Consider the following 25,910-nt stretch of genomic DNA (forward strand, 5'->3'; position numbering starts at 1 on the left):
AACCAAAAGGGAAGGTACATATTTAAATGTTTACAGGTTTTCTCAAGAGCATTTAACACTGAGATTAAACTATATTTTGAATAATGCACCTTCAAAAGAGACAGTGAGAAATGTGACTTCAGTAGCTGCTTACAGAATACTGTTTCCCCCTTACATGTTCCTGGCCTAAGTCGTCCTTACAGATCATTCCAGAGTTACCTTGAGCCCAGCTAAAACTACACTTGGGGCTTCAGTTCACTGTGACAAGCAGGCATTATTTTTGTGATGTGATTTTAATTTGGAACACACAGGACACATCAGGACAGTCACTTCTGGTAGATATAGATTCTTCTGATAGCTGGGATTATGGACTACACCTAGTCATTGACAAAAAACGACAAAAACGCCACGTTGTCTTTGTTGTCAGCCCCCTGTGACCTCCTTCTCTTACCAATGAAGTAGAGCACCCCGAACTGTTTTAATTCAATCCACTTTATGACTCAAGGAGGATTCTAAAAGCTGCCATGAGACTCGTTTCTCATCATGAGAGCAATTTTTTAAACTGCTAGATAAAGATGTAGAAAATCAAATCAAGAAGATAAGCAACATCTTCAGGTCTCCAAAGAGATCAACTCGAAAGGCTGACAGAGCAATGACAGCATCCAATCTTCTTAGTGGTGAGATGCTTAACCATGCTACATAGAGGCCACAAGCAACTTCCCAAAAAATAAATGAGCATGCTTTGTAAGCTGGGATTTAAAAGTAAGATGATAATGAGTCCAGCAAACATACCAGCCTTACAGGTGGAGCTCACAGGGCAGCATGGATCTGTCCCAAGGAGAAGGCAGCAGGATAAGAGCTGATGCTGTTTCAGAGCCCGAGTGGCTGTGAGCGCCTGGGTTATGTGGTGGGCTAGGCTAAAGGAATTGGCAAGTACACAAACGGTCATGAGTATAACGGAACAGCTGGCTCGGGAGCAGGGGATCGCAGGTCCTAGACCCACGAGAGGCACTAGAACTGGCTGTGTGATGCTGAGTATGTCATCTCTGTGGGCCTTGGTTTCCTTGTGTGCAAAAGGATGGCCAACATGTTGCTCCAACATTCTAGAATTTGTGATGTACTGGAGAACAGGTGATAGAGAAATAATTCACCTGGAATGGGAGGGGGTAAGAGACCAGGTGTGCCTTTGGAACAAAGGTGGAGTGCAAGCCTAGCACAGCAGCCTTCTTAGGTGGTGATAGTTACAGCCAAACCACAGGTTCCTGTCACCCTCCCTCACGGCAGAGGTGCAGGCATGTCCTCACGAAAGGCCATGGAGAATGAGTACAGAACCCACTCTCATCACCCTTGGTGAATACCAGCACGACATAGGATGACACTTAGGTAGAAAGAAACGTGCAGAACCCTCAAACTTCCAGGAAAATGGCAGGGGCTGAAAGTTTGTTTTTCTTAAAAGCAGTGGTCAAATATTGATGCTATAGAAAAAAAGGACAGTTTAATCAACAGTAAGGGTAACTAAAGCCCAATCCAAAAAAAAAAAAAAGAAAGACAGACAAGGCTTTAGTGGGATTTGTCTTCTGGCAAAAATTTCATCCCAGACCCTCAAAAATGCTTTAAGAAGTATCTTTCTTCCTTAGACAGCCAAAGATATTAGTCTCGTGGTTGCCATCAGCAACACCGTATTTGCCCATATCATTTCTCTTATTTCCAAATTTTAGCTAATTTGCCCAAAATAGGATTGAAATATTAGTTCTCCCTATACCATTTAACAGATCTGACAAAGGACCATTTCCACAAACATTAAACTTTTCAGTGGATGAAAACTAAAAATCATAGCAAAAGCTACAGAAGGAACTGTTTCCAGTTAGAATTTTGCATATAGTGGATGCTAATTACTGAATGTAAAGGATAATTTATGATTTTACTTTGACAAAAAATGCCAAAAAAACCCTTTATAAACGAATGCTCATAAACTTGAATTTCCAAAACCCTTAGTCATTTTTGTTGATGACAAGAATAGACTTCAAATAGCCTTCAATAAATGCTGCCCATTTAGGGCCGGCCCGTGGCTCACGTAGGACAGGGAGAGTGTGGTGCTGATAACACCAAGGCCATGGGTTTGGACCCCTTTAGGGATGGCCGGTTAACTCACTTGGAGAACGTGGTGCTGACAACACCAAGTCAAGGGTTAAGATCCCCTTACCGGTCATCTTTTAAAAAAAACCAACAAATGCTGCCCATTTAGCCCTTTGCTCTACAAAGAGTGGAGTAACTAGTTTGGTAAAGAAAGCCTCTCCTGAAATCCAAACTCAAAGCCCCCAGAAATAATGATTCTAGCACCTCTATAGCATTTGCCCACAAGCAAAGTTTCCAAAGATATCACTAATTCCACACATGGAGCTCAACAAATTAAATGGGAAAGTGGTTGGGGTGGTATAGTGTTAACTTAGCCAGAGCTTGCAGTTCAGGGGAATATTGGTGGAAGTGAGGCACACACAGTTGGGATGAAACATTTTCATCAGTGACAGTGGGAAACAGAAGTTTCATACGAATTCTAAAGATCAGCTCAGCATAGAAAGACCCTCAAATTTCAGAGAAATTACTGACAAGCCCATTGCATAGTTGTGAGAATGGCCTTGAAGCTGTGTGCAGACAATGCCAGAACATCTGGTCAATTCAGCAAATACCATCACTTGTGCCACTCATTTGGTCTTCAGTGCACCAAACCGCTAAATGACTGAAATTCTCATTGTCCAGCCCATCACTCTGGCATTGTGTCAACACAGCCTGATTTAAGGCTATGGAAACTGTGGATCTACGAAACCTATGAAACTGAGCATTTGAAAATAGTTTTGGATCTTTGGATGTTTCTTAACTGACATAATGAAAAACTACTAGTTTGTAAACTACAGAGATCACAAAGTGCCTTCTTAATCAACACAGTGGAATTTTTTTTTTTTTAAGTAACTGAGAAAAATAGCTGACTTCCAATTAATCGGTGTCTGGAGGGGTGGCTTCTGTTCTCTGGTTTCTCTTTAGTAACAGACTTTGTTAATGTAGAGATAGCATATGATATCACCTATCCTGTTTTTGCTGAGAAAAACATAAAGACAACTTAATTAGAATTAAAATAAGAGAATGCTTGTCTCTTAAAATAATGCCACGTGTCTCTACCGTATCCCATGGGCGGGAACACTTACGAAATCTTCCTTGGGGACCAGAACAGTTTTAAGGTTGAGAATGTGTAAAGTATGACAGAATGACATGCTTTGGACTCTCAGGTGACAGTAACAGGACATTCACAATTGGAACTCTTGAGAGGACCAGCTGCTACAGTGGAAAGATGTTGTTCACTAATCCCCAGATCCATCCTGGGAACCTTTATTGAAGACTTCATCCTGTGAAGGCTGGTGATCAATCCCTTCATAAAATGAGCCACCGTTGTGAAGAAAAGTCCCTACTGCCCGCCCCTGCCGGGCATGACCCACGGCGTCGCTGAACACTTTGTTTATCTGCTCCTCCGAGGGCATCCACCAATCGGGGTTGGAGGTACAATGCATCCTAATGAATTCTGCAGGAATACATACAACAGTAAAAAGAGAGAGAGAGAGAGAAACAGCTGGTTTTTGCAGGAGATGATGACAGGCTGCTTGAACTTTAACAGACACTCTATAAGAAAAGCTTTATGGGAAATCCAATGTAATGCCATGATGATGTCACTCATTAGACCCAACTTATTCCACACAAATTTTCTTCTCATGTGCAAAAGCAAAAATTATGTAAGTGAGAGGGTAATCCCCCTGGTATAAAGTCAGGGAGTACATTTCAAAAGCCATGTTGTTACCTGCGCACCTTTTGGAAAAGCTAACTATCTCCAGAAGCATAACAAATATCATTAGCATAATATTCTTTAACCAGCTACTAATTTGAAGATTGAGTACAATAAAACAACAGAGTTTCAATGAGTGAGAAGGTGCCTAGGTTTTAGTCCAGAAAATGTTTGCACATTCTTAAAATGTTGTATGGTAGGCTATACTTATTTCTCTAATTGTAATGTCTATATGTGCACTGGCAAATCATTTTTAAATGCCATCTCCTCTAAATATTTCATTTCACCACCAAGCAAATAGAGTGCCCGGAAGAGGAAATAATTACAGCTGCCTCTGACATAGACAATTGCTATTTCTTGCCTATGTATTCTCCACCCAAGGGCTGGATGGCCACCCATGGGTTGTGGCCCCAAATAAGAAATGAGCCGGACTGCATCAGTGTGACAGTGGGCCCAGCAGCATTCTCAGAGCAGTGGCACTGGTGCTCTGGGATGCATTTTAATCCCTTAGTTTCACTGACTTGCTATTAAAATGTAAAATGTTGAATCAGAATTTCTGGAAAGTGATCCAGTTGTGAGATCCCTTATTTTGGCTCCTTTATAAGCCTAAGGACAAGTTCCTTGAGAACACACAGTGCACTCAGGACAGCCCCCAAGCTCAACACTGCTTCTTGGCGAGTAACTGCACCATCACTGATGTTGGAGAATAGGAGAAACTATGGCTAGTCTGCTAAGACAAACTGTGGAAATTTCCATCACCCAGTGACTCTGAGTAAGTGGAGTTTTCAGACTGGCCAATAGAAGGTGCTCTGGAGCACTTATGCCTGGTTAATACTGGTATTTTCATGTCAGGTTGTTTCCTCAAGCATAAGCCACCTGCATAAGAATCACCCAGGTGGGCATGATGAGGAGCCATGTGTGTCCCCCTATCCCTGCTGAATCAGAATTGCAGGGGTGGGTTTAGGGAATCTCAGCTGCTAACATATACTACATAAGCACCTTAAGAATCACTTTGGGCACCCCAGGAGGGGGTGTAGGAGTAGAGTAACCTATCTTATAACCCAGGCCTTATTAGTAATAATGGTTTTTTTTTCACTGTGACTTCCTCACTAGGAAAAACTGTGATCCCTATCCAGAGTAAATCAATATTAAGTCTTTCCAACCAATAAAATTGCTATTAAACTATACAGGTTAATGTAATATTTGAGCTTTCTGATATGGATTTTTCAGGCATGAACAGTGTTTCTGTTGGTACTATAAAGTTTTTACTCGTCTAAGTCTGTGTTTATTATGTCTGCTCAATCAACTGTATACCTCCTGATTCTTCCTGCCTCCATCCCCAGCCTGGCCTACAATAGTGCAGATCAGCTGCAAAGTAATCAGTAATCAGCTGTTAACAATGAAGTGGTATTATCTCAGCAGCATTTTTTTTTTTTGGCACATAGCTGGTAAGGGGATCCGAACCCTTGACCTTGGTATTATAAACATCACGCTTTAACCAACTGAGCTTAACTGGCCAGCTCCAAACAGTATTTTTAATACAGAAATTTTTCTTAACCAAAAGAAGAAAGTTTTACTGGGCGAGTTATACTTTAGACACTAAAAAAAGCTAATTCTAGACAAATTTAAGGAGTTGGACCAAGTATTCTTGAGAAGATAGCTAGATGTGGGCACAGGCTAGAAATGGAAAATGAGATATCATTTTACCAATCAAAAAAAATTCCACATCTTCCTTCCTCTGTGCATTTCCCTATGCTCCAGATTTGCTGGAGGGGGCCTTCTCTGGCTGCAAAGAAAATCTGATTTTAAAGCGTGAAACATGAGGTGCTATGCAATGCTTATGTATCACTGAGTGAGAACAAGGCTAAAGCAAACAAATATTTTTTTAAAGAGCTTCTCAATACCAAGTAGATGGGCCACATGAAGCCTAGAAGGTCTTGGCGGAAAGAAATCAAAATACAGTGAGGCTTGAACACTTGTGCGGGGGGGCCACAGCCAATGCGGTGAAATGAGATCACAGATGGTGGACACTGAGCGGAAGGATGCAGTACCTCGGAGGCATGTTACTTTAACTGGATCCAGAGGGCGTCTTTCGGGACCTGTCTCTCCTGACTGCACTGACCTTTTCCTTTTCCCAAGGCCGCATGAGTACTTAAGCTCATCGGTTGTGAAAACAAATCTGATGAGGTATCGAAGGAGACGTCTCCCATCTTTCTTTGAAGAATTTACAGCCTCGTCCCACTGTTTGCTCGTTATGTAGACAGGGTAGTTGTTCAACAGCTGCTTGCTTCCCTGGAAAAGCGAAATATTTTCTCATTAGCTACAGGGCCAGCCAGCCAGAAGCAGAAGCGATCTCCATTTCAAAGGCAAATATGCTTTGTAACCAAGTGGATATGCTGACAATGAACCAGGTACTCAAGAGCACAAGTAATTGCTCACACTCAGAATGGGCACTTTTCAAATTACATTTGCATTTTTTATAACAAGAGCCAATGAGGTATAATGAACACCTTTGAAAGAGGAGCTATTTATAACTTGCATTTTAACAGGTAGGTTAAAATGTGTCAAGATCCAATGACAGGGAACACTATTTAAATATAACCTGTAACTTTCCTTTTCAATCTATTAAAATATGCAAAATGACTTTGAAGAGTGTGATCAAACAGGTCTCTCTCTCCATTTTTTGGTTGGCAGTTAAGTACTTTTAGATATTAAATGCTGGTGGTCTATTTTAATAAGGTATTGCTTACATGTAACATACGCAACACCTGATAGCCACTGCATTACAGTGGAAACAACATTAAAAAGCAAATTTAAAAAAGGAAGAATTGTGGAAACTGAAAAAAAACCCCAACATTAATAATAATGCAAAACAGGTTTCCTCAAATTATAGCTTTTGCAAATGCCACCATGTCAACTCAAAATTTTTCTTACTTTTCACCTTCATAATTTATGTCTGCTATAAAATTCCTAGGCTAAATAGCTGCAGTGGGACTAATTACGGGAATTTCTGTAACATTTATAAGCCATGTTTAGTCAACTGCACCTACACAACCATTACTTTAGTTCTGGTTGTCCATAAAATTCTACAGTCCAGGACAAATTAATTAACCCACGATCTCAGTTTTAATGTACTTCTTCCCCAGTAATTAAGGCATACAATATAAAGGAAAAACTCATTCAGTTTTACAACTCTGCAAATTTACTACAGGTTATAAATTTGGCACTGTTTCAGTCTGATAGGGTCTTATTTCAAAAAGTGCTCTGTTTAGTTAAGCACCGAAAAGGGTAAATGGCCTAGGAGTCAACAGGAAGAGGCGGCCAGATTTGGCTAGGAAATTGTCACTAACCTATACACATGGAAACACATCACTACAGCATTCATACTTTCTTGAATGAGCCATAGTGTGGCTTTGTTTCATTTTTTAAGGGAGGCAGTTAAGGCATGTGGTTTGGGCTCTGAATTTAGAGTCAGGCTGGGTTTGAATTAAACTTGGAACCATGTCTTATTAGATTAACTTAAGCAAGTTACTTCAACTTGTTGGACCCAAGTTTCCCCATTTGTAAAACAGAAGGAACTAAATTATCATTGGTTTACGATGTGAATATTCGTGAGCATAAGCCAACCCTCAGCTCCATGTACAAGAGATGATCAAAAGATGGGTGGACTCCAGAGGTGCCAAAGGCTCCTTGGGCCCAGGTTGCAGCAGGAGGTGAGAATCAAGCCTGTGGCAATGCAAACGTAGAGGTGGGAATGAAAGTCACAGAAGCGGGGGAAGGCGGGGGCAGGCAACCAACTGCATGAGCCAGGGTGTGGGGACTGAGGAAGAGATGATTCTGAGGAGAGATGGTGGTGTCTTCCACAAAGATAAGGAACAGGGCATGGCTGAGAGGAGGAGTCGGGCAGCAGGGAAAACGACCCACTACTTCCCACGCACTGGGAGGGCAGGGCTCGAAAGGGATCACTGGTGACCCCTCAGCCCTCGGGGCAGCTGGGTGGGCCTGGTGCCGGTGGAACCAGGCTGGCTGTGTCAGAACCACTAAGTGCCGAAAGTGCTTACTGCGTCGAAAGTACTTTCATGGAAGAACCTTAATAGTAACTGTCACCATTTATCGAGCAATTGATGACCATCCTGAGGTGCTTGCCCCAGCACTCTGCACGAGAGGCCTCCTTTCTCCTCACAGGCAGCGGTGCCAAAGCAGTTACAGAGCTGGGCTCTGGGGTCAGCCTCAGGCAGGTGACAACTTCTCTAATAATAATCCCAGCTTGCTGGTTTGTGGCGAGGAGACCACCAATCTCCCACCGGAAGATAAGTGCATGAGGGCTGGGATTTTTGTTTTATTCCTTTTTTTTTTTTTTGGCAGCTGGCCAGAATGGGAATCTGAACGTTTGATCTTGGTGTTATTAACACAGGGCTTTAACCAGCCCCCTTTATCTGTTTTATTCAATGCTGAATACAGTGCCTGACACACAGTAGGCACAATGAAGACTTGTTGAATGACTGATGTGGTGTAACACCTACTACTGTGGTTGGTGCAAAGTAGATGAACAATAATGGTTATAATTAAGTTTGTTTGTTTTTTAACCACTATGGCACCAGGACACTGGAAAAGTTTTCAGGACTATAAATTGGCAAGGTTAAAGAATATATATATATTTTTTTGGCAGCTGGCTGGGCAGGGATCCAAACCCTTAGACCTTGGTGTTATAACACCGCACTCTAATCAGCTGAGCTAAGCGGCCAGCCCAAAGTTAAAGAATTTTAAGGAGAGCAACAAAGGTGAGAAACCATTAAAAAGGGGCTTCGGGGATAGGGGACTTCCATCATCCTTAATTTAAAACCATCCTCTTATGTGTAGGGTCTGTAAGCTTTGTGTATACAAGTAAGTACATTTGACAGCTTTAGGAGACTGTGGAGCTAGTTTTTAAACCATCTATTTATTTAACACTATACAAGTTTTTAAAAACCGTTTCCCTCAGGTGTGTGAGCTCACCTGGCAATCTAGGATTACTGTTGTATTTTACCAAGAAGGTTAAATCCTTTTCCAAGGTCTCATAACTCAAAGGGGCAGGGCTGGAAAACCCTGCCTCCAAGTTGAAGGTTCTCCCCATGGTGCTGGCTACACTCCTACAATAGGTCTGTTTTAAGATGAGAGGTCCTTGTGATTAGGGAGATGACAATCCAAGAAAGGAGGTTTCTCAAAGCCTTAAAAACAATCCACTCAGTGTAGAAACTTTTGGTCTCATAAAATGTAGAAATACCATTTGGAGGTAATTTTCATCAAGAAAAAGCAAAAGAAAGTGAAAAAGTAATTTAAAACCCAACACAACTCAGAATGCTCTCTAAATGAGATTACGGATGAGATTTAGAATCCTGTTTTAGGATAATTAATAGAAATAAAATAATAAAAATGAGAAAATGCTCATGCACCTGATGTGACAATAAAAATAGAACAGTAATAATGAAGATGATGGGTAATAAAAGTTCAATAGTCCTATCCAGAGAAAATAGAGATATTCCCCCTATTTTAATTTTTTTATGGAAATCCAGTTGTATAGTCTCTTCAATTAGCCACCAACAGGTTACTAAACTCTCACCTATATATACTGTTGAGTCACTTTGAAAAGACCAAGATGAATAACCCTCAATTAATGTCTTCACAGCTTCACAGCCCAATGGAAGATACAGGTGTACATTTACTATTAAGTAAGGTACTAGATGGGAGTTGGACGTATGAGCAATGTGCTACGTGAGCATGCAGCAGGACAGTGGCCATCGGGGAGAGCTTCTTGGAGGGAGGGGACTTTCTAGCTGTGCTTTCTGTCTGACAGAACTGCCAAGTTAAGAAACAGAGGCTTTGTTCTAGGGAGCAACCTGAAGCATGTAACATTTAATCTGAATCTGTAATTTAGAAAAATAACTTTCCACATGGAGAATGAAGAAAGAATCTGCTTCAACAGTCCAGGTGAAAAGCAACAAGAGTAAACCAGAGGGAAGAGACAATTCAGTGTGGCTGTAGAATTACTGTATGTCAGGAAGACGATGAGGAAAGCGTCAGCGACATGTCAGAACCTTCTACCTGGGGTTGGGGGAGGAGTGAGGATGGGTAATGAGTGGGCGTGTGGGTGCCCTGCTGTCAGTACGCGGTGGGCATGCTGGCCTGGAGTTGAGCCGTGGGGACTGGGGCTCTCCATACACATTTGGGACTTAGCCTACATGTGGTAGATGTTGTAGATGGAACCTAACTGACTGGAGAAAGACAGTAGCGAGCAAGAGAAGACAAAGCATGAATCTCTGGAGACAGTGGATGGAAAACCCATGAAATTGTAATAAAAAAGGACAGGGACTACAAGAGAGGACTGACACTAGGCCAAGGTGAGAGACAGCATGGAGGAGGAGAGGGGGAGGCCTGGGGTGCCCCTGGACCAGACAATTGGGAAAGTCACCAGGGACCTCTTGCAGAACATTCGGGTAGATTGTGGAAGTGGGACCAGGTTACAGGGTGCAAGAGCAAATGGGAACTAAGAGAGAGGAGATAATGAATATAGATCAGTCTCGTGTTTAGTCAATAAAAAATGAGGTCACACTTAGCAAGCATGAATCGAGAGCCTTCTATGACAGGCACCAGGGCTGCTAATGGCATGAGACCTGGGTCCAACCTTCAGGAGCAGGCTATGTCGTGGTCTACAGTCAAAGTGCTCACAGAGGATGTTTCGGGATGATGGAAGGAAAAAAACATTAAGTGGCAAAGGGAGGGAGAATCAAAGGAAGGCTCATTTTTAGGGTGGGGAAGACTTGATTGTGTTTGATACTCATAGGAATGGCCTCTGGTTCTGAAGTCTGTAAAATGAAAGTAACATATATTCAAAACTGAACCTTGACTATCTTGTAAAATCGTATCATATTTAAACTGATACACCATTACTATCAAAACAGAGCATTTCCCTACACGTTGGCAGACTGCAGTTTCTTCCATTGAGGTACAGAGGAAGCAAATGACTTGCTTTGGGGCCCTGACATCTGGAAAATACCTATTTAGACATTGGAGAATTCTACTCACCATGGGACATGCCCAGAGCAAGGGGCGTTCTGGAATACTGGCTCTGCCTGAGGGAATGACAGGTTGATGTCTCCCATTTCAGGTCCTCTCTGTGTCAACACAGTGGTGGAAGAACTGCCTGTGCTGTTTAAATTGCTATTTCTTCCTTCTTTTCCCCCTCAGCATAGAGTTGAATTTTTGTAAGCTAAATACATACATGATCTTTCTCCACAGAATATTACAGGTAAGAAACTCAAACTTCAGACAGGCAAAAGCTTACTTTGGCAGTCAATCTGTTCTGGTATATATTGGTAAGTTATCAAGAGGCCTACTTTTAAGGGAATTCCAATGGAACAATGTCTCTCTTTCACTAGAGACCTACCTCGGTCGGCTGGTCAGCGGGCTGCGGTATCAGGAGCTGGTTGTGGTGCTGCAGCACCGTCTTCAAATAATCTAAAACGGTCTGGCAGGGCACTGGGTGGAAAAAATTGCAATGATCACACATTAGCTATCCCGCAACAGGAAAATAAAAAACTTGAAGATCTAAAAAGATGTTTAAACTTCTAAAAAAATAAAAAAGACTTTCTTTCTAAAGGAGATAGAATCTTCTTTCATTGGACATCCGTAGTTATTTCAGTTTGTAAATACAGAGCAGATGCTACAGTTTTGGGAGAATTTTTAGACTCAGCACAATTCACTGAGAACTTTCAAGTTGAACTTACTCCAAGATGAATCTGGGTCAACGGCAATGATCATGAACAACTCGCAGAAGAGATATGCCTTATCTTCTTGACTCAGGTTGTATGTAGCATTAGCACCAGAGATGCTTTTTAAAATCAAAGTACTGAAAACTAATATATCACTAGTTTTTAATCAATAGTATAATGCTTACTTTAAATGACAGATTCATTCCTAGTTCTTCAGTAAGCAGGAATCTCATACAATTTAAGACTTGCTTCTCAACGCGAAAACACCTGACCACACAGTTCTTACTGTACGTGTCCCATTCTCTCGCTTAAAAAGCTCAATTGATTTGGTCCAATTCAGATTTGGTTATGTATTTCATTAACTACTGCACTATTTTTTCAAGGCTTAGTCTTATAGACTAATAATAATTACAACAAAACTGAATAGATATTAACCCAACATAGAGCATGATATTGTTTCTACTATTGTATAAATAACGCCTACATCTTAAGACTTTTATTTAACTTAAGCCCCAATTTTAAAGTATCACTACTGAGCTTTCTTACTTGTTCTCACCATTTTTTTTTATGATAGCAAACAGAAGTTACCATCTTTATCCACTGCTAATAGCTTTTTGAGTTTTTCAGGCAACATCACACTGTAACATAACAAATCAAAAACTACATCAACATCCTTTTGAAGAATCTGATTGACAGGAAGTAGAAGGAGGTTAGAAAATTTTTCTTCTTGCCAAAAAAGTATTCTCGTCAATAACCATCCTTACAGATCTGTCATTGGAACATTTTGTTCAAATTGAAGAGCCATTTGCTGAACCATCATGGAGGCCAACCTAAACCAGTTTCATAAAACCTGTCAAGTGCTCCTAACTTCACTAGCCTATTAAGAGTCCAACTTACTTTACTAATGCCATAGAGAATAAGAACTCATCTTCTGGCACAGGGCATTAATTACCAGAAAAAAGCAGACGATTAGGTAATGGAGACAGGAGACAGGGCTGCATTTCAGTTTTGGGTTTTTCACTTGCTGTGGGACCTTTGGGACTTCACTGAACTTCTGTGTCTCAGTCTCTTCTACACAGGGCTGAGTATGAGGATCCAGAGCAGCACTTCATTCTTCACAGTTCGTGGTTAGAATAAAACGTAACAGCAGGTACATATGTCACTGCTTTGCCAAGTGACTTGTGCCAAGTGACTTTACCTCGGATTTAGCTTGGGAAGTGTTAGTAAAATTTGTAAACACTCACTGACTGATTAGGATTTGAATGAACTTCTTTTCCTTTGATCCCTTACCCATACTTTACAATCATTAAGATGTCTAAGAGAAAATTTTTAAATGAAGCACAAAAATGCTTACAAGGCAACATACAAAACCAAATATTCAGTATGACCTCAACCATGTTAAAAATAATTATGTGCATAGAAAAGGGATAGGAAAGAAAGAAGCCAAAGTGTTAATGATAATAATTAGCAAAGATTATATTTTAGTCATGGGATTAGGGTAATTATTATTACCTTTATCCTTTGTCATCCTTATAAAAACCAGCACTGTAAAAAGTTTCTATGGTGTATGTAAACATAATTTTACAGTAATTCAGAAGGTGTTTGAGAAATGCCTACACAACTATTGTTTCCCTCCCTAGCTGCCCATCGCCTTCAGTGTTGACCACACAGCCCTGGAAAGGGCTTACAGAATGATTCTACCTTTCTCTACACACTCAACATTTAGGTGGCGGTGCTTAGCTATGATCAAGGCCAGCTGATTCACACATGCTGGAAGAAAATAGAATTTTATGTGCATTTACTGGCTGTAGGGGGCTCTATTTAAGGCAAGTGGATCCTGTATGTGGATATCTGGGCACAAGGCTCAAGCCCAGGAAGGCTGTGGACAGGGCTCATATTTAGCCAATAGTTAACTGAAATAGCCACTGCCCTGGGTGTTCTGAGTACCCACCTCCCTGATGCCCTCCCACCCCTGATCCTTACAAGGCAGAGGCCCCTCTCCAGCCCAGGGCCAGACTGTGCCCCTGCTGGTAAAGAGATGGAACATCATTCTTGACTGGGGCTCTTTGGATAGTTGCCTAGATTTACACAGAGAAGCTGTAGAATCAAGTGAAATATTTTCTGAGAAAAACAAACAACTATAATCAGTCAATCTGGAAAACAGAGACAGGTGTGTCTACTCCAGTGCAGGTGAAATACATTATCCTGACACCATGCTGCCTGCCTGGGAGAGGCACAGGGCACTGAAAAGGGCATCGTAGAGAACCCCTGTCTTCTTGTCCCTTTGTTCTGTGGACAAGTGTGGAATTTCCATGTGAGGACATGGCCCTCACAGATGGGAGCACCCGCCAGTGCTCCATGTGCCATTATGCACTGTGTAGGCCACCATGTTGCTCCTTTGGCCTCCAAGGGAAGAGGGAGGCAGGTCAGGGCTTATAGTAGCAAGAAGACCATCAAAACAGGGTCCTCAAGGAGCTGGTTATGCCCCTGAGGCCTTCACATCTATTGCCTCCTTATGCGAATTGTGAATTTTAAGCAAGTCACTCTCACTGATGAAGAAACTACCACCTCAGACCCATCAAGCACGTTTCATTCATTCACTTGTTCATACTGCAAAAGAAAGCCAGATGAATCTGATAGGTTCAATGAGAAAATAAAAGAGGAACCCAAAACAGAAACTTCTATTGAAGGGCAGGGAGGCTATAAAGGTACCCCAAATGTACCTAGTACATATCCTGATATTGAAATTTATAATTCCCTTCCCCCACCCCATGTAATAGCATTTTAAAATGCATATCAGATCATCCCGAAAAGAGTAAAATACCTAGGAGGAAAGACAAAAAAGTAGAAAGATCTTTTGTGTCATCACAGTAAAACTTGAGATAAACAGGTTACAAATATTCCATAAGATGCTTTTAAATCTAGATGATGTGTTGCTCAAAAAAAATGCAGACCTCTGTAGTCTGCATGGTTGTTACATCATGGTCAGGGAAGTTAGTTAAATCCACACAGACAGGGCCTTTAAGACATTCTAAGATAACACTAGTATATAGCAGTTTACTTACAAAAAGCTCGGGAATTAGTTTTAAAGTCATTCTTGAGTACTTTTCTTTTTAAATATACTGACTCTGACACTATTAACTATGTACTCCTGGGCAAGTTACTTAAACTCTGAGCCTCTATTATCTTACCTGTAAAACTGGGATAATTACCTACTGCATACAGTTACTGTGAGGATTAGCTGAAATAATATATGTAAAGCAGAAGGCAGCCAATTAATATTGTCTAATGTAAGCTATTGCAACAGGAATCTAGTAAATTCTTCAGAGGCCACCTGACTGACTGTTGACTGTGCCATCTTGGCTGCTGTACTGAGCACCTGTTACGTAACGCTCTTCTTCCAAGAAAACCTGCCCCAATTCTGGTTTGGCCCATATTTAGGGTACTTAGGTCTCTAGTTTCTAATCTTCATTGCAGATTATTGCATTAAAATCTCGATCAGAGTTTCTCTTCTCATTCCCCAAGCATTATTTAATCTACCTTGCTATGTAGTTGTTTTTAAAGACTTAAAACATCTTGAAATATGTCACATACAATTTTATAGGGGAGGCCTCTGACAACCATCTATGTGCTTAATCATCTTTGAGTGTCCTAGTCACATTGACTCTGTAAAGTAAAAGCTCCTGAACTGTAAATATCTAGAAATGAACAATGAGCTTTAAGTAATACTCAGCCTACAGATGCACAGTTATACTTTTGATAACGACAGTGTCCTGTTTGCTTAATTCAATTCAATTAATATATGTACATGGTACAACATGACTGACAGTGGGCTTGGAACTGGGGATACAGAGATGACTTTGACTTAGTCTCTGCCCTCAAGGACCTGACATGGCCTGCCTCTCTTCATATCGGGGCATCAGGAGACACGGACACAGTGGAAACTTCCAATGACAACGACTTTGAACAGAAGTATGCATGAGGTATTATGGAAAGTGGTTAATTTTGCCTGGGAACTGAGTTTGTTGCAGAGGAGACTGTGGGTACTGAAGGGCGAAGAGTTTCTCAAGTGGGGAAAAGGAGAGTACGTACTTAGAGTGGAAGGAATAGCAGGAGTAAAGAAAGACCAGAGGCATAAAAGCATCTGGCTGCTCAGAATCAAAAATTGTCCAGTGGGCTGGAGCACTTGTATGGTGGACAGTTTCCTCCAAAACTGAACAGGAAAAGATCCGGGTGTCAAAGGTCCTTGTGTGCCATACTTAGAGTGCTGAAATTTACTCCACAGACTGTGTGATGCCCTCAGCAGCTCTTCAGCAGTGGTTGACCTGGGGCTGGCAGGGGGAGAGACTGGAATCTGGGAGAGAAATCAAGCAGCTCTTAGTTTGAGTTATGAGATGGACCCAGATGAAAGCAGCGGGGAGAGAGAAGAGGGATCCAAATTGATGGGTATGTAACAGGCGGGATCCAGAGGAGTGGAGAGACTGAAAGTGGGGGAGAGGAGTTAGAGATGGATCTGAGGTTCCTAACCTAGGTGGGTAACTAATTGAATGGTGACCTTTTTACAAGGTAAGAACACTACTTAACCTAGGAAAACTGCTTAATATTTCTTCATTGCTAGGCACAGAACCGTTTCCCTATTTTTTTCTTAAAGTTGCCATTTATTGAGTGCTCACTGGAAAACCTAGTAGGCATTCAATTGCTACTGATTGAATTTAATACTTTCAACATTCCTATAGTATTTTTTTTTTTTTTTTTGATTTTGATTTTTATTTTATTTTTTTTTTTAATTTTATTTTGTCGATATACATTGTAGCTGATTAATGCTCCCCCCTATAGTATTTTTAACCCCACTTTACAGAAGAGGAAACTGAGGCTCAGAATGACTAAGTGATTTGCCAAAAAACAGAGAAGGAGCACAAATTCAAACCCAGGTTTAACTCCAAGTCCACTCTCTTAACCTCACACTGCTCCGTTTCCCTGCATGTCACTTACAGCTATAGCCAAGAGCTGTGATGACTTTACCAGATTCTAAGTAGACGAACTTAATTCTTTATTCCCCTCTGTTCCTATTGTTCACTCTAATTTTTTACTCAGAATATATTTAGTTCTTTTCATTCACCTCAGAGTCCCAACTTGAAGTAAGATCAATGAGTCTCTCAGGATGAGAAGTCTAGTCTACCCGAGCATTTCTCCACAGGCCCTGGTGGATATTTTGAAGGCTGGAAGTGGTGAGCATGTCTAACACTGCATCTAATCTAACGGATTTTTGCTTTGGCATAATTTCTGTTATCCAAAAACGGACATTATTGGTTTGTTGCTTTTTAAGTTTCTTACTTAGAAAATGAGCAGGGTGAACTAATAGGATCAGAACTATATAATTCAAGGGTAGTTCTCTAGCTTGTAGCCTCTTGAGTTAGGACAGTAGACCCTCATTATTCATGATTCCCTATTTACAAACTTGCTTACTTGCTAAAATGTATCTGCAACCCCCAAATCAGTATTCATGGTGGTGCTTTCGCAGTCATTCGCAGGCATGTGCAGAGGACTGAAACATTCAAGTCACTGACATGCACGCGTTCCCAGCTGAGACAGGACAAGGTAAAGCTCTGCCTTCTTGTTTCTGCTCTCATACTGTCCCCAAGCGTCCTCATCGTGGTCTGTTTAGTGCTAAGTTTTTCTGTATTTTTGTGCCTTTTGTTGGTGACTTTACTATTTAAAATGGCCCCAATCATAGTGCTGTAGTGTTGTCTAGTGTTCCTAAGCACAAGAAGGCTGTGATATGCCTCACAGAGAAAATGTGTGTTAGATAAGCTTCATTCAGGCATGAGTTATAATGCTGTCAGCTGTGAGTTCCATGTAAATTAACCAACAATAAACACTAAATAAGGTCTGTTTAAACACACACATAAAACAAGGTTATGTATTGATCAGTTAACACAAATGTCGTGAGCAGAGGCTCTCAGGAACCTAGCTCTGTATTTCCCCTGGGAGTAATGCTTCGATATCCACTTATTCAGTGTTCACAATGACTTTATCGAACATTACTACTACAAATAATGAGAATTGGCTGTATTTTGAGGGTGAAGGGGGTAACAAACCAGATATGGAGTCAGAAGGCTTGGTTTATAATTCTGGGTCTACAGCTGACCTCGCCTGTCCAGCTTGCAACCTCCTTGTCTGTAAAATGGGAATGATATTAATATTTGTTATGGCCCCTTGGAGTTATGAGGATAAATTGAGATGATCATAAATGTGCTTTTTAGAAAGTAGAAGGTCCTATAAATATCAACAATACTCTTGAATAATTAGTGCTGGAAAAACTGAATTTCCACATGCAAAAGAATGAAATTAGACCATACACAAAAATCAACTCAAAATGCATAAAAGACCTAAATGTAACACTAGAAACTATAAATCTCCTAGAAGAGAACTGAAGGGGAAAAGTTTGTGGACACTTTTTGGATATCACACCAAAAACTCAGGCCACAAAAGCAAAAATAAATAAATGGGATCACATTGAACTAAAAAGCTTCTGTGCAGCAAAGGAAACAATCAACAAAATCAAACAGCAGCCTACTGACTGGGAAAAAATATTTGTAAACAATACATCTGACAGGGGTTAATATCCAAAATATATAAAGAACTCATAACTCAATGGTGGAAAAACAACCCAACCAAAAAATGGGTAAAAGACTTGAACAGACATTTCTTCAAGTAAGACATAAAAATGTCCAACAGGTATATAAAAAAATGCTTAACATCATTAATCATCAGGGAAATGCAAACCAAAACCCTATGAAATACCACTTCACAACTGTTAGGATGACTAATATCAAAAAGTGAAAAGATGACAAAGGTTGGTGAGGGTATAAAGAAAAGGGAACTCTGGTACAATGTACAATATTGGTGGGAATATAGATTGGTACAGCCAGTTATAGAAAACCATACGGAGGTTTCTGAAGAAATTAAAAATGAAACTACCACGTGGTGTTGATAATACCAAGGTCCAAGGTTTGATCCTTATACTGGTCAGCCGCCAAAAAAAGAAAACAAAAACAAACAAACAAAAATAAATAAATAATAAAAATAGAATTACCATATGATCCAGCAATCCTCCTTCTGGGCATATAACCAAAGGAAATGAAATAACCACCTTGTAAAGATGTATGCACTCCCATGTTCACTGCATCATTATTCACAATAGCCAGGATAGGAAACCACCTAAGTCTCCATCAATGGATGAATGGATAAAGAAAATATGATGTATGTAGGTATGTGTACATGTACACATACACACATACACACACACACAGAGGAATATTATTTAGCCCTCAAAAACGGATGAGCCTGATGGACATTATGGTAAGTGAAATAAGCCAGACAGAAAGAAAAATATTGCATGATCTCACATATATGTGGAATTAAAAAAAAAATTTCAAATATACAGTGATAGAGAATAAAACAGTGGTTACCAGAGACTGGGGGCGGACGGGAAGAAATGGGGAGATGTAGGTTAGAGGATATGAAGCAGCAGATATGCAGGATGAACAAGTCTAGAGATCCGCAAACAACATGAGAACAGGTAATAAAGATGTGCTGTATTTGAGATTCAGTCTAAATGAACAGATATTAGGTGTTCCTGCTACAAAAACACACAAAAAAGAAGGGGTAACTATATGAGATGATGGATATATTAATTTGCTTCACTATAATAATTTTTTCACTATGTGTATTCGTAACATCATGTTGTAAACCTTAAAAATATACAATCAAATTTATTTAAAACAATGTCAGCGATAAATATATCTTCCCTATATTTGGTACTTAGAAATTTCAAGGTATTTTTTAATGTGTCATAATTACCTTATTTAGGAAGTTTTTAAAAACTATCACATTTTAGGATTCTAAGACCCACAGTTTTTCCTATTTAAATATCTGTGGGCTTTGTGTTCAAACATAATTACAATGTGCAGTTACGATTTGTATTGTTTTCCTTAGTGGAATGTAAAAATTGGTGTGTCTTACATTCAAAGGCGTCTCAGATTAGCTGAAATACGGTATTTCCTATCCACCCCCCCCCTTATGAGTTCTCTTACCTTAGAGCTGACTGTACGCTCTCTAAATAAATGTGACTACTCTAACTTGATGTCCCTTCATTGTGAGGTTCCACCCACCTTTTTGCTTCTTTTAATAAACCTCAGTCCTTCACATACCTTATCCAAATATCTTTTCGTGGCTTGTTTTCTCTTAACCTATTTTCACTTGCATTTAAAAAAATTTAACTTTTTAACAGACTTTCTAATTTCTAGTGTGATGATCTAACACAAAAGAAAATGTACTAATGCTATTTCCTTGGGATAAAACATTAAACTGTGTACATCTGCAACTAACTCTGAAGTTAGTACTTCCTAGAAGCCACTGGCATGCATGTAGCTGATAATCGATGACTGTGTTGAATGTTTTTAAATAATACAATAACATTGCCCTCTCATCAGGTGGTGCCAGAAATAATGCCTCTCCCCAACCTCTTTCTTCTTGGTAAGGTCTAACACCTTCCTTTTCCCCTTTCATAGCTGCCCAAGTGAAATCATTTTTCCTAATAGACTGATAGACTCATTTCTTTTAACTCTCAAGAGCTACTCTCCCAGGTATGAAGGCTTTTTTTCAAAAAAATAAACAAATGAAACAGGAATCTCAGAGTTCCCCAAGAGCACTCCTCTGGAGAGGCAGAGAAGTGACTGAGGATTGCTGCATGGGCTCTGACCTGTGGCAGGCGCCCCATCTTCTCTACTTTGTCCTCCAACCGCTGAGTGCCACCTTCTTGTACTCATTCATTCTGCTTGGCTATAAAAAAGTGATCCCACAACACCAGAGAGATTCTACTAGAAGAAAGCCTCAGGACCTTCCGTGGAAATGTCTTGGCCTCTAGGACAATAGGGACCTACTGGGACCACTGGGAAGCATGGATAGTGCTTAGGAGAACATATCCCAAGTTATATAGGAGAGTTACTGCCTGACAAAATACTCTTGGTATATGCAATACCAGCATGCTACTTACTGCACTTTTCTTCAAATGGGTGTCTAAAAATAACAATTTTCTTCCCCCAAAACGCACAGCTAATAGGGTGAAGAGTGGATTCTTAGGTGATTACCCAGGCTGGTTTGTTGTTTAGTCAAAGACGGGGGTTGAGAGTTGAGGACAAGAGGGCAGTTATATCTCTCTTTGATCAAGTTGTCATCTCCAAGTGACGCTTTCTACCTGTTTCCCAGTATTAAGGTGTCTCTAGGGAATGAGCACATGTGATAAATAATCACAAAGAAGTTAATATTTCCTTCATTTTACACTATTTCTTTTCTAGTAATAATTGATAAACTGGCTTTTCATCCATATTGTTGGGTTTGCTATGTATTATTTGAGGCAATCACATTTCTTCAGGTGAAATGGCTGTTGGTTCAAGTTCATGGAGGGAATCGTCAACAGTGAGGCAATGTTGAAAGTAACAGTAGCGGCCATAAGCCCAATTTTAATCCATGTCATGCAATGTCAGACCATCATGAGGGCTCAAGAAACTGCAGCATTTCTGTCTTTCTGGGAAGTATAGCAAGACAATGACTAGTGGCAGACCAACAATGAGAGACCCCTGACACAGGCACCTGATCTGGAATGGGTTCAGGAAATGGGAGGTGAACTGCACCCCAAATTTGCTTAGGACACATGACATACAGCTTGCCAAATAAAAGGAACTACACAAAATACTCTGGATATCTGTGTCACCTGTCCTTGCACTCTGATGAGATCAGAAGCTGGGCTCCTTTGGTTGTGGTTCCAAAAGGCTGGTGTAAGTCTCCACAGTTGAGTGATCTCTAGGACACTATTTTCTCCCCCCAGTGAAAGAGAAGTAGGAGTAAGAACAGAAAATACCACCCACACCCCTTTTGAAGTAAACCCATAGAGAACTGACCATGATTTACAGAGATGTGAGAGTTGTAAAATCCCACAGTATGTCAGCTGCAACCATATCTCTCTAACCCGGAGAAACCACAGTAGCACTCTGGTTCCATTACATTCTTCCGGGTTCTACTCAGTGACTCTCCTGCAGTTAGTACCTGCCTGGTTTGGGAAAACACCATGACTCTGCTTCTAACCCCAGGGCTCAAGCGCAAAAATACAATGGATTTATGTCACCTTTTGCTTCTCCTCCTTAAGACAAATGCACTTAATCTAATTCTAAAATGTTAAACCAAACCTCAGCTCTATTTGGGGAATTCTTTGAAATGAAAGAATGGGAAAAAGATTAATTTCTGATTTGGCAATTCTTAACACTTGTTTTTGCCTGCTTGTGACCAATAAACAAGTGGGTAACTTTAACGTTTCCTTCTTTCTAGATCAGGTGCCTAATTGGGCAGTGCAAAGATACTGAGGAAAAAAACATAACTTCTATTTATATATCTGTATCAGCCTTAAAGTTTTTAAATTTATATGTATGTTTTATTTTGATATATTAGTATAGTAGTATATGTATGTAATTAACCAATAAATGTGTAGAGTGATAGGTATATGTTCAAAAATTTTTTATCAATGGGTTGCATGATTAAAAAGTCTGAAGATACTGCTCTAATGATCTCAATGTCTTTTGTAAGCCACAGGCATGCAGAAATAAATTCAAAAATAACAGTGTAATCAATACTTTTCTAAATAGTGAAAATGACTTAGCAAACCAGAGAAGGTCTTGCTATAAAGATGACTTTACTATTCTGAAAATCTAGTGTCTCTGAGACACAGGAAATGCCTCATGTTTAGTCAAGGGCACAAACTGTTTAGGGCCAGCTTATTTACTGTTCTGTCTTTGACCTATTAGTTTTAGTTTACAGTTTCTTATTAACTTTAAGGGGAAGTTTGCATGCTAAAAAGAGACTACCTGTTGAAACTTAACAAGAAAGGTAGGGGAAATTAGTGGAACAGAAGAGACCATTTCATTTGTACATTACTATTCGAGTCCTGCTTCTGAAAGGATCATTTCATTTTAATTTATATTGCTGATTAATAAACTGCACGTATCAAAGCCTCTAAAAACATAAAACCCATTTTAAAGGAAAGGGACTGCTTTTTGAAGAAAATGAGGCATCCAACACTTGACTTATTTCAATGTCAATGCACCACATCTGGAAATTACTTTTGTATCGATAGAGACCTCTTTTAATAGGACTATGGTCTTCATACCTCTACCCAAGAACACCGTAGCTAGACATGAACAAGACAGGCTAGTGGTTCATCCTGAAAATTCTTTTTGGCCCTGGGCAGGCTAAGGACCCCTTATGCATGCCTGTTTCCCAACTTTTCTATATTGGGCAAAAGGAAAAATGCACACATCAATATACACATATACACAGACACAGAGACAGATAACTGAAAGGAATGAGTTGCAGTTGTCTTGCAAGTAACACAGCTGGATACCTGGAATGCTCTCTAATTTCCTTCTCAGCTCTTCATTTTCTTGTTGCAGGGAAATAACCTCCTGCTCCAGCTCTTGGCATCGAGGACAGTAGCCTTCCTCCTCCTCCTCCTCTTCCTCCTCTGGTAGTGTAGAAGAGGATGGGTGACCATGGGATTCGGATGTTGCTGGGGAGGTCCAGCCACCTAGTGTATGCACAGGGGAAGTTGATAGAGGATCCACGTCGGCCAGGTGGCCATACTCACTGACCGATGAGGTGTTTGGAGTTGGAAAGCTCCCCGAGAGCAGGTAATTTTGTAGGGAATCAGTGAAAACTCTCAAAAAGGCAGAAGTTTGTTGTTTCCTTTGCATATATTGCATCTCTATGTCTACACTGTCTGAGGTCTGACTGTGGACCCCTTTGCCAATGTGACACTGCTCCTGTCTTTCGTTATAATTCGAGCCTTCCTGCTTTACGCAAGAAATCATGGATTGAGAATGGTTGGAGTTTAGAAGTTTTCCTCCACAATTCAAGAGGCTAAGAACGCGACTGCATTGCTGGGCAAAGGCATCCAAGATCATACGACTCTCTGAAACAAATAAAAAGACACATCAGTGATTCCAAAGCTAAAGGCAAGGGATAAGTAAAGTCCTTAATTTTGAGTTTAACCTTCAAATATGTTAAAAATATGCATTTCTACTCTGTTGTAAACCAAGATGACACGGTGAATCCACTATTAATAGGACACATGGCTTCCTGTTGTTCTGCCACTAGTGGGGTGTTTGATGGCTCACCCCCTAGTCCCTTACTCTAGGAAATGGCTGCACTGCAACTTTGGGCACCAGAGAGTTCCCTCTCTGTGGCTTTAACTATCACACCTTTGACTTCATTAATATCCTTACTCTGATGAATCCAGCCAGCCACTGCAGACTCGTTCCTCATTGATAGGAGGGCTTAAAGCAATCATTACTTCTATTTCTGGAGTGCCCTCATGCCCTTGCTATTAATCAGCTGATACAATCCCTGCCGAGAGTACGTAGCTCCCAGATGCAAACTGGAGAAGAAAGATAAGTCCTTCTGAAGAGCTCACTAGAAATCTAAAGTAAAACAAAGAGTTTTACCTTTTACAAAGCAAAGGATGAGCACAAAACAAAACTGTACGTGTGATCCAACATCTGTGCTCGCTATTTCTTCCTTTAATTTATCCGCTAACTTGGATTGCCTGTCAAGGCCAATGTTTAGGGTGACCTATGTCAGTATCACTGGAAAATCAACAGTGCCTCTTCTTAGAGCCTTTTGTATTAGACTGTCTAAATCCCCTAAAATGGCACATGGCATGTGTGCAGTTAGCCTACATACATGAATTCTAAAGCATATTAATTATCAAGCAGTGACAAGCAAAAAGCAAACAAGAAAGCAATCAACTCACGGCAAAAACAAAGAAAAAAAACACCCCAGACGGTGAAAATATGACATAACATTGTCAGTCTAAGGGTCGTGAGCATTCACCCTAAATGTACATGTCATGAGGTAGATCCCTGTCTTTCCTGTTACCACCTAGAACGGGCCATTACACATACAGAGAGGAATACTTTTCAGGCTTACATAGTGGTATGAGGAATCCTCGTATTACCTCCCTCTCTTACCCGGAATGATGGCAACAAATGAAATATGGGACATTTTAGATGCCAATAACTATTGTTTATAAGAGAAATATAACTACTTGCTCTCTCTCTGAAAACATTGATTAGTTGCATTTTTTCCCCCACTGGGGAAGAAAAAACCTTTTAAAATAAAAAATGGTGAGATACTCAAGGACTTCTGTGGGGACAATAAGCCAGAATAGCTGCAGTAAGAAATCCTCTAGAAAATCCAGGATGTATGATCAATGACACCACACTTCAGGAAACTTCCATGCAGTGCTTAATGCTGCCTGTGTTCTCTTTTCTTACTATTCTTTCGAAGTAACTACACTTTTGTGGGGAGAGGGTCCAAGTGTCCTTTTTCAACTATTTAATAAGAATACATAAGAAAGCCCACAGCCTGGCACACAGGAAGCATCTCTCACATCTCCCAAATCTATACAGTGCTACCATTCCTGAATTCCACTGAAAAATTACAAGTCAGAACACAGAGGCCAGATCTCTTCTGTTCATGAGAGGATCATAAACTGTACTGGGATGTGAGGGCCAGCACAGGGCCTCAAAAAATACTTAGAGAATACATAGCAGGGGTTCTTGTAAATACACAGAGCATCTTGGTTTACAGCATTTTCAGATGAACTTTGGCTGGGATGGTGATGGCATGACCACCCTAGGCAGACTGAGAGTCCACAGGACTATTTTCTTCTTGGGCCAGCACATCCTTACTCTTAGGAGCAGTACCACCTTTAGACCCAGGCAAGAGGACCCCTGCCCTGACCCTCCTCCTCCAGCTGATCCTCTCCCATGGTAAGGTACCCAAGATCCAGGAATTCCCTACTTGAATTGCTCTGAGGGCCTGTGCTGGTCTTTTCCCTGAGCCATCCCCCCAAAGATAGGCCATGGTGCCAGCACTTGGAAGTTTGGACTGGGGTATCCATACATGTGTATGTGCTGTGGATTGAATGTGTCCCCCCAAAGTCCATGTATTAGAAACTTAACCCCCACTGTGTCAGTGTTAAGAGGGTGGGAAATCCTACTATGATAATTGAACGGTAGGGCCTTGAAGAGGTGATTAGATTGTGAGGACCATGCCCTAGTAAATGGATTAATAAGTTGATGAGTCAATGGTGGTCATGGTCATGGTTCTAAGGGCTTTAAAAGCAGAAGGAGTGCTTCTGCCATTTTGCAATGCAAAACCCTGTGTGGTTGTAAAGCCTCCACCAAAGAAGGCCCTCACCACATGTGTTCCCAGACTTCAGACTTCCCAGCCTCTGAAAC

The 25,910-nt window shown here is 40.6% G+C and overlaps 1 protein-coding gene across 1 annotated transcript in view; it reads right to left on the reverse strand.

The window, feature by feature from the left end:
* Positions 1 to 3,332: 3,332 nt before the first annotated feature.
* The window catches only part of BEND4 (BEN domain containing 4), a 28,500-nt gene continuing 5,922 nt past the window's right edge, over positions 3,333 to 25,910 (reverse strand). The window contains exons 2-5 of the mRNA XM_063108862.1: positions 23,012 to 23,578; positions 11,232 to 11,323; positions 5,860 to 6,100; positions 3,333 to 3,550 (exon numbers count right to left, since the gene is read on the reverse strand). Coding sequence (XP_062964932.1) covers positions 3,333 to 3,550; positions 5,860 to 6,100; positions 11,232 to 11,323; positions 23,012 to 23,578 — 1,118 coding nt within the window. The remainder of the gene's footprint in view (positions 3,551 to 5,859; positions 6,101 to 11,231; positions 11,324 to 23,011; positions 23,579 to 25,910) is intronic.

Source organism: Cynocephalus volans, chromosome 9 (assembly GCF_027409185.1).
Source record: "Cynocephalus volans isolate mCynVol1 chromosome 9, mCynVol1.pri, whole genome shotgun sequence".
In the NCBI taxonomy this organism is placed as follows: Eukaryota; Metazoa; Chordata; class Mammalia; order Dermoptera; family Cynocephalidae; genus Cynocephalus; species Cynocephalus volans.